Below are 9,670 nucleotides of genomic sequence, written 5' to 3'. Positions count from 1 at the left end.
TAAAAGAATAGGAAGGTAATTCAAATAGTTTATATTCAAACCAACCAAAATTCATAAAACTTATTCAACAAAAAAGTTTTTAAATTAAAACCAAATTTGCTGGCAAAAAAAAAATAATAATAAAATAAAATAAAACCAAATATAAACCAAACAAAACCAACATACACATCTTGAATTTACAAGAGTAGCTGTAGTAATCGCATAAGATTATATGTATATCCTGACTCAAAACTTTTTTATTTTATTTTTTTCTAAATACAAATCTCATCAGAAATAAAAATGATTTAAGACAACTAGAACATGCTCATCACTTTAACTTCAGCTCCTAAGAAAAGACCAAGGTCCTGTTCCTGTCCCAATCCTGTAACAGTCACATTCACATTCTGTTATTAGAAAAATTAAACAGTTTTTTTTTTTTTTTTATCCTTTTTAATTACAAGAAACAGAGAGTTTCATATATTTTTACCGCCAGAATCTAACGGCTGCTCTAAGACTCATGTAGATAGTGAGACCGAACCAAAGTCCAATAAAACCAAGAGTCGATGAGAGGAAGAGCAAACACAAAATGCTAGCTATAGCCACCACTACTAATGAAGCTGCGGCGTAACCAAAATCGGATGCTCCAAAGTTAACTCCATCAAATACAAACGCTAAAGCATTGATCGGTTGTGTTCCTGCCACAAACTTTAGTAAACAAGAACCGGATTTAGTCACATGGTTATGTCATAAACTTCGTTTGATTATAGAGTTAAGCGGATGTTAATTAATCACCGGAAGTCCTATGCTAATGAGGTGTAAAACTTTATCGTCTTTTGTAAATACTCTTGCTCCAAAATGCAACGCGGCTCCAAGTATAGCCGCGAGTAGAAAGCCGAGAACCAATCCCAACTGTCACAAGATTTCGTCCTTCAGTGTTCGGTTTAGTTTCAAATTGGTCGAAAACAGAATCTTTTTAAGCTTAAGTAGGGCATAAGCTTATATAAATATCCACAAACTTAAACAAAATATGCAGTACTTGCAGTACACGAGAAGCTGTAGCTGCAGCTCTTTTGTAGTCTTTGTTGGCAAAAGCGCTCGCTAGTATTGCCTTCAGAAAACACTTGTTAAAACTTTAAACTAGGCCCTTAATCGAGAAAATATGCAATGAATAGAGAAATCATGTGTCAAAAACCTGGCCAGCTACGGCAAACCCATCTGCAAGAAGTGAAGTAGCTAACCAAACCTGCAAGCAAACTTGGAAAGCTGCCATGGAAGTTGATCCTTCTCGTGCAGCTAGTGACGCGGAAAGAGTCACACAGAACGTTACTGCGGTTACTCTCATTAGTAAAAGCAAGCCTGAGAGAAAGAATCATATAGAGAAAAACAAATGGTTTTATTTCATCAGAGACGTCACTATGAACACACTTATTAAGTTTATGCAATACCATTTTTCATGAATCTACAGAGTTGAAGATGTTTGGTACTCAGGTTAAAGATATCGACTTGACCCATCAGTTTCCACAAAAGAATCCCACACATGAGGTATCTAAATATGAGCATAGAAATAGTAAATTTAAAGTAACGGTTATAAGATTAACCAAGCTTCTGATGACTGCAAATTAAACTCACTGGGATATAACGTGAGCAATGGCTGCTCCTGTTTCGCCTAAACGGAAAACAAATATGAATATTGGATCGAGTATTATGTTTGTAGCATCTCCAATCACTGCATAAATATCAGATAATTTGTTAAAATGGATCATCAGTTTTGTTCTGTTTCAAGTACTTTGACCCTATTATAAATATGGCATTACCAGTTGCGTATAACGGAGTTGTGGTGTCTTTAAAACCGCGGAAAACACCTTGTGTCGCAAGTGAGAGAAGAACAGCGGGTGCACCGAGTGATCTTAGAGAAAGATATCTCTGAGCAGGTCTCAGCATTGGAGAATCCTGTAATAGTTTTAAAGCATTCTTAGTAATTTTTTAACCTCATAACATCAATAGAGATCCCGAGAGATCGATACTTAACGTGTTTAACTCCCATGAAACTCAAGAGAGGTTTCGCTGCGGATATAAGAAACACAGCTTGAAGAAGGCCAAGAATGCTTCCAATGATTAAAGCAGATGAAGCTGATGGAATAATTCTTTTCCTTATTGGGGAATGACTGACGTTAAAGATACTGCTACTGGTTTTAGAATCATCTGAACGAAAAATCAAACAACCGTGATCATTACTTCGAAAAAACACAAAATAAAACAAGAGAAGGAATTGACTAAATACCTTTATTGTTTTCAGGAATCAATTCTTGAACTTCCTCCTTTGTATTGTTAATACCAGCTTCTTCAGTACCCTCTTTATGATCTTGGTCTGTGTTTTGCTGAGAACTATATGCATCTTCCTCTGCTACAAAGGAAGTTGTGATGCTAACGAGTGGGAAAATAGCGATTCTTGAAACTTGGTTGAACAAAGCTATAGAAACTCCAACTGCAGCAAGCTCCACATGACCTGAATTCCTCATAGCAAGAGCCGAACATTTAAACCAATTATTTTCATTTTTGATACAAAAAATAAGCAAATGAAACTAAGACTCTCTAGCTGTTGGTGTTACCAATTTGGCCAATGAAGGCTGTGTCAACTAGAGATGCGATAGGATCAGCTGTTAAAGCAAGTGCTGCAGGGTAAGCAATTCGCGCTATCTCCAAACCAAGCTCATCAAATTTCAAAACTGACCTGATACACCAGAGAAAATCATTTGTTTCTAAACATGATTACAAACAGAACTATACAAAAAAGTTTACCTGAAATCATTAAAGAAGATGTAAAGAGGGTTTCTTGGAAAATCTGTGTTGTAGCTATGTTCAGACATTCTTAAAGAGATTACAATGTAACTGAAGCTTTCTTGAGTTTCACAAGTACATAAAAGAATATGCCTGCAAAATCAGACATATATATATAAATGATTCTCAGTTAGTTAGGTACTATTACACCTCATTACATGCCCCAGGAAAAAAGAGAGAGCTTATACAAGTAGAGAGTTAATGATGAAATTAATATCGTTAAGTCAAAACCTATCCCCATCTTCAAATAGAGAAAATGAATTGGGAAGTAAACGAAATACAAGTAGAGAAATTTGGTTACAACAAATTTTCTATCACTGAAAGTTTGGTTAACGTCAATTACTAAAGAAAAAATAACACAAATTTGAAGTCAAAGTGACAGAAAACAATTTTATGACAAAATAAGATTGTCAATGTCTGATAGAATAGGATATATGTACCAATAAAAGTTTTTAAATTAGTTTAAATAATTTCTATTCGTTGTAATCTCTATGTAATTTACTACAAAATCTGAACTATATACCTCTAATTTTGGGATACAACTTTAATACACTTACAAGAGCAGCAGTAAAATCGCTTAGCATTATTTATATCTCCAGACTAATACTCTTTGTTATTTATTTATTTAGTTACAACCTCAGTAAAGGTTTTAAGAACAATTAAAAACATGCTCCTCCCTTTAAAATCCTTCTTCATCAGCTTCTAAGAAAAGACCAAGGTCCTGTTCCTGTCCCAATCCTGTAACAATCACATTCTGTTTATCAATCTTTTTTTTTTTACACCTTTTTTTTAACTACAAGAAACAGAGAGTTTCAGAGATTTTTTTTACCGCCATAATCCAACTGCTGCTCTAAGGCTCATGTAGATGGTGAGACCAAACCAAAGTCCAATAAACCCATGAGTCGATGAGAGAAAGAGCAAACACAAGATGCTAACTATAGCCACCATTACTAGTGAAGCTGCTGCGTAACCGAAATCAGATGCTCCAAAGTTGACACCATCGAACACAAACGCTAAGGCATTTATTGGTTGTGTTCCTGCCACAAACTGTAGGAAACTTCAGCCATATATTATTACATATCTTGACCTGATTAGTGGTTTAATAGGAACTGGTTAATTACCGGAAGTCCTATGCTAATTAGGTGTGAAACTTTATCGTCTTTTGTAAATACTCTTGCTCCAAAATGCAGTCCTGCTCCAAGTATAACCGCGAGAAGAAAGCCGAGAACCAATCCCAACTGTCACAAGATTTAATCCTTTACTTTTAAAATTAATCAAAAATCGACATATTAAGTGGATAATATCTTCAACTAAATTTCCAAATCTTAAACAAAAGTTCTTGTTTGTTCTTTGTTCTCACGTAAAAACACAAAACATCTAGTTATAAATTGTGTGTACCTGCAGTACACGAGAAGCGGTAGCTGCAGCTCTTTTGTAGTCCTTTTTGGCAAACGCGCTCGCTAGTATTGCCTTAAGGATAAAAACATTAGTTAATACTTTGGATCCATCACTATAATCCAAAAAATAATGCAATGAGTAGAGAGATCATTAGCTAAAAACCTGGCCAGCGACGGCGAATCCATCTGCAAGAAGAGAAGTAGCTAACCAGACCTGCAAGCAAACTTGGAAAGCTGCCATGGAAGTTGATCCTTCTCGTGCAGCTAGTGACGCGGAAAGAGTCACACAGAATGTTACCGCAATTACTCTCATCAACAAAAGAAAGCCTGAGAGAGAAGAATCACACAAGCAAACAAAGAACCAAACGGTGTTCTTTTATGAGAGACTTTTCACTGTGAACACACTGAATATTTCAAAAGTATTGTTGCAACACCATTTTTCATGAATCTACAGAACTGAAGATGTTTGGTACTCATGTTCAAGATATCAACTTGACCCATCAGTTTCCACAAGAGTATTCCACACATAAGGTATCTGAAAATGAACATGGAAACCTTTAGTAAATTTAAGTAGATGTAATTTTGAGATTAACCAAACTTCACAAGTGAAATAAAACTCACTGGGATATAACATGAGCAGTGGCTGCTCCTGTTACGCCTAGACGGAAAACGAATATGAAAATCGGGTCGAGAATTATGTTTGTGACATCTCCAATCACTACAAAAAAAATTGGATCATCAATATTGTTCTGTTTTTAAAGATTTTGAACATGTTATATGTAAGTGGCGTTACCAGTAGCGAATAACGGAGTTGTTGTGTCTTTAAATCCGCGGAAAACGCCTTGTGCCGCAAGTGAGAGTAGAACAGCAGGTGCACCAAGTGATCTAAGAGATAGATATCTCTGAGCAGGTCTTAGCATTGGAGAATCCTGTAAAAATCAAACCATGCTTAAAACATTTCATCAATATATCTCATAACATCATATATAGAGCCAAAAGATTGATACTTTACGTGTTTAACTCCCATGAAACTCAAGAGAGGTTTGGCTGCGGATATAAGAAACACGGCTTGAAAAAGGCCGAGAAAGCCTCCAATGATTAAAGCAGATGAAGCTGATGGTATGTTTCGTTTCTTGGTTGGAGGTTTACTAACACTAAAGATACTACTGACTGCTTTAGATTCATCTGATGAAGAATCTGAAGTAAAGAAAACATGAACAAGCTAGTGATTATTACGATCAAGAAAACAAATAAACAGAGGAGTGATGATGTTGCGTAGAAAAAATAAGTACCTTTACTGTTTTCAGGAATCAATTCTTGAGTTTCTTCCGTTGTATTGTTGTTAGTACCAGTTTCAATACATTCTTTATGATCTTGGACTGTGTTTTGCTGAGAGCTACAAGCATCTTCCTCTGCTACAAATGAAGTTGTGATGCTAACGAGTGGGAAAATAGCGATTCTTGAAACTTGGTTGAACAAAGCTATAGAGACTCCAACTGCAGCAAGCTCTACAGGACCTGTAAATAATCATATAAACAAGAACTGATCAAAGATCTAACCGATGATCTCCATTTTTGAAACAAATATAAGCAAATGAAAGACTATTGTTGTTGCTGATACCAATTTGGCCTATAAAGGCTGTATCAACTAGAGATGCAATAGGATCAGCTGTTAAAGCAAGTGCTGCGGGTAAAGCTATTCGTGCTATCTCCAAACCAAGCTCATCAAATTTCAAAACTGACCTGATACATCAATCAATGTAAACCCATTTTAAGTTTCTTTCTGATCACTAAAGAAGATGTTTACTATACCAAAAAAAAAAGATGTTTACCTGAAATCACTAAAGAAGATGTGAAGAGGGTTTCTTGGGAAATCTATGTTGTATCCATCTTCAGACATCATTAAGAGATGTTACTGAAGCTTCCTCTTGAGTCTCCAAGCTTCACAAGGTACATATAAGAATCTGAATGCAGAATCTAGCAAAGTAAATGATTCTCGGTTAGGTAGGTGACAATTCATTAGAGAGATGCGCCTAGAAAAAAAGAGAGAATTATTTCATTTTCAGGAATAAAGCGGTTTGAAGGCTATCCACACATTACAATTACCTTAGTAATTCAAATTATTGATGACTTTAAGTCAAACTCAAACTCCAATTTTGTTGTCGCCTCCAGATAACTAGAGGGTTTCAGAAATAACAAAATTTGTTCTAATAACAATTCTGCTTTCGATCAAAGGCTGAAAAAAATTTAAGAAATTAAAGAAGAATGATCAGAGAAGAGATTAAAGAAGAGAAAGTTGTTTATAACCACAAATTGTATATCACTAAAAGTTTGGTTAATGTCAATCACCAAAGAAAACTCGAAGAAACTTGATTATTATAATGACGTTAGAAAGCTACCCAACAATTTGATGAAAACTTTACGAAAGAAAACAAAGAGAAAAGGAATTTAACTTTTAATCCAAAATGTGTAGAATTCGAAAAGGTGATTAAGAACGAAGATAACAAAAAAAATGTAACGTAAAAAGAATAAACCCACCTTTTTTTCTGAACCAATAGAGGTCAATCATGTATGTCTTTTTCTTTTTACTATTTTTACGATACAATTTCCCAGCAAAAACTTTCACGAAACAATTTCCCAGAAAATTACAAACCAACAAAAAAAGAAAAAGAAAAAACTCAGCAAACTAAAATACTCAAGTTTTTTTTGTTGTTGTTCTATAGTTGTTTGGCGAATGTTACACTTTGTTTGAAGTTTGGACCAAATGAAAAGAGTTTATATATCAGCCTTGAAAATAGGGTTTTGGTAATAAATCTCAATGAAATTTGAATGATATGAAAAGTATGGAAACAATCAAGGAGTAGGAAAGTTGATAGTAACCAAAAAAGAAAAGCAAAAATCAAGGAGTAGAGAAAATATGGAATAAGAAAAATAAATGGTTGAGACTACGCCGATGCGTATAGGACGTAAGGTGGAACGTGTTTTAAGTTGAAACATTGGACAAGATATTAGAGATTTTTGTTTCTTTTTTAATGTGAAAGATGTACTTAATAAACAAAATCTATAAGATGTTCATCGTTTTATTCCACCTGTATTTTTTTTTTTTTTAGGATTATACAATATTGACTTAATGAAATTGACTTAATGATTTTAGATTGTACAGTAAAACCTCTATAAATTAATACTTTATAAATTAATAAACACTATAAATTAATAAATTTTGTTGGTCCCAAGTCGGGCCAGTGTAAAAATTAACAATATTCGATAAGATAATAAGATAATATTTTTTTCGAAATCTCCTTATAAAATATGGTCCCAATAATATCATAAATTAATAATTATGTAAATTTATATATATATATATATATACTGATATAATAGTGTATGTTTCTCCTAAAGCTCAATTCTATAGAACAATTGTAATGTTGTATTTTCAACCTATAATGATATCTCTAAAATATTTTATAACATGTCATACAAATAATTAAATTTAAAGTTTTAATTTTTAGATATGCATCATTTACAATTTGATAATTTGACAGATTATTAAAATAGGAGAATTGATATTATTATTCATAGATTTGAATTTATGTGTCTCATGTGTATAAGTCAATTTGTCTATAATATTTGTAATTTATTGTAAATAGTGCTTTCTAAATATTACAAGTTCAATTCCTAAACCATAAAATTTATAACATCCGAAAGTTTAATCTTATTTTGTTATAGTTGTTCCAATTCATAATTTTTTAAAAAATAAACAATTAAAAATATATCTATAAATTAATAATTATTAATTTACACTATAAAATAATAATTATTAATTTATAGATAAATTAATATCACTATAAATTAATAAAATGTCTTAGTCCCAACATTATTAATTTATAGAGGTTTTACTGTACATCATACTTTAATTGGTAGATTAGATAGAATATAAAAAAGATAGTTTTGTCTTATCAACGTTAGATAAAATAATCATATTTACATTTAATTTAGTTTAAAGTAAAAATGATTTCTTTTTTTAGAATATGTACACTTTTCTAAACAATATTTGTTGTATATAATACCCTCCTAGGATATGCACTAAGACGTTTTAATTGATTGCACTTGCTAGAAATAAACCTTTCCCATATGTACCTCTAAGGTATAAGCTACCTATGTGTAAGTAGATTTTTGGTTTTTTTTTTTTTTCTAACGGTGGGATTTAGAATTTTTTTTTCTTTCTGAAGTAATTTGTTTATAATTAATTCTTTGAAAATTAGGAAATGTTTTTTTTTTCAAAAGAATATAACCAAAAAAAAAAAAAAGTAGATTGACGTATTGATGTTTATTTTTTTATTTTTTACATGGGATGAATTTGTTTTGTTGTCGTATGAAATGTATAATATTTCATAATTCATACTTACGTCAAGAAAAGTGAGAAATCGAGTTTAGTCTTCCCTTTTAGCTTAACAACTGCATAAAAAGAAGACGACGGAAATCGAACAATCCTTTAATTAAACTAAGGACAATATACATGAGAGTAGGAGATAGACAAAACATAAACCTTTACTAGTCCTTTAACTCTTTAAGTGTTACTTCTATACATAGTACTAGTAGACTAGTAGTAGTAATAAAGAAGCTCGAAAAGGGTCAAAAAACAGTGGTCACCCCAACAGTCCTCTTAAATAAAGCTACAAATAGATATTATTGTTGACATAGGAGCATAGAGAGGCACGAACACCATCACAAATAATTAAATATCATCTACGAGTCCTTAAACTCTTAACTCTTCTTTCCATGAGGAAAGCTCAAAAGGATCAGAAAAGAAGAGTGGAACATAGATGATCTCTCCAGCAGCAGTGAGCAAAGCTAAAGCCCCACAACATTGAAGTAGTAAAAGAAGGAAAGACGTAAGTCTTCTTTGTCGTCCAAACTTGATTCTTGACATCATCAAGAACCCACGAAACAAAAACAACCACCATCAATAGAATCATACGCAGGTAACTTCCCAAGGTAGTTTGTTAGGACACCAGCAAAAATTTCAGGTGTATTAATGAGACGTAGCTGCTCGGACAGTCAAACCCAACATGGAAAATACTCACTCTCATACTAGCGTATATGATATATATATATATATATATCCATGGTTCCCAAGGTAGATTCTTCGTACACAACTCCATCAATGCATAATCCAATATAGCTACAATCATAGTAAAGACAGCTTTGATGCGTCTCCATGAGTACGAAGATGGTTGACCACTTCCCAACGTACTCCATGAGTACTTCAATTTTAATAAGTGAATCAGAGCACTTACGCATCTCCAGGCACAATACCTTGTATTAATAGTTGCTTGGGTCGTATCCCGAGTACATATAACATTTATAATCAAAGCTCTTCTCGCCCAAGTTTAGTGGTTGGATTATACAAACCACGAACCGACACCGGAGGGAAGAACAGAGGAAGCCACGAACTGA

General features: G+C 33.1%; 2 protein-coding genes across 3 annotated transcripts; both read right to left on the bottom strand.

Moving 5' to 3' along the window:
* Positions 219–3,205, bottom strand: LOC104778038 (protein DETOXIFICATION 42-like). Its single transcript, XM_010502399.1, has 12 exons — positions 2,779–3,205; positions 2,589–2,710; positions 2,261–2,485; positions 2,009–2,181; positions 1,794–1,929; positions 1,609–1,705; positions 1,425–1,525; positions 1,172–1,335; positions 1,016–1,087; positions 772–888; positions 467–684; positions 219–361 (listed from the first exon to the last, which is right to left on the bottom strand). Exons 1-12 carry the CDS (start codon positions 2,844–2,846, stop codon positions 319–321), a joined length of 1,536 nt encoding a protein of 511 aa, XP_010500701.1. The 5' UTR covers positions 2,847–3,205; the 3' UTR covers positions 219–318.
* On the bottom strand, positions 3,378–6,568 carry LOC104778039 (protein DETOXIFICATION 42-like). Of its 2 annotated transcripts, none has more exons than XM_010502403.2 (13): positions 6,320–6,568; positions 6,046–6,190; positions 5,835–5,956; positions 5,507–5,731; positions 5,227–5,411; positions 5,008–5,143; positions 4,836–4,932; positions 4,649–4,749; positions 4,378–4,541; positions 4,216–4,287; positions 3,939–4,055; positions 3,647–3,864; positions 3,378–3,555 (listed from the first exon to the last, which is right to left on the bottom strand). In XM_010502403.2, exons 2-13 carry the CDS (start codon positions 6,114–6,116, stop codon positions 3,513–3,515), a joined length of 1,551 nt encoding a protein of 516 aa, XP_010500705.1. In that variant the 5' UTR covers positions 6,117–6,190; positions 6,320–6,568; the 3' UTR covers positions 3,378–3,512. The 2 variants fall into 2 exon arrangements, with proteins under 2 accessions (XP_010500705.1, XP_010500706.1); XM_010502404.2 differs by having other exon boundaries at positions 6,046–6,246; positions 6,320–6,567.

Source organism: Camelina sativa, chromosome 3 (genome assembly GCF_000633955.1).
Source record: "Camelina sativa cultivar DH55 chromosome 3, Cs, whole genome shotgun sequence".
NCBI classification, from domain to species: domain Eukaryota; kingdom Viridiplantae; phylum Streptophyta; class Magnoliopsida; order Brassicales; family Brassicaceae; genus Camelina; species Camelina sativa.
Note: the sequence above shows the minus strand (reverse complement) of the source record. Positions and strands in the feature narration are given on the sequence as shown.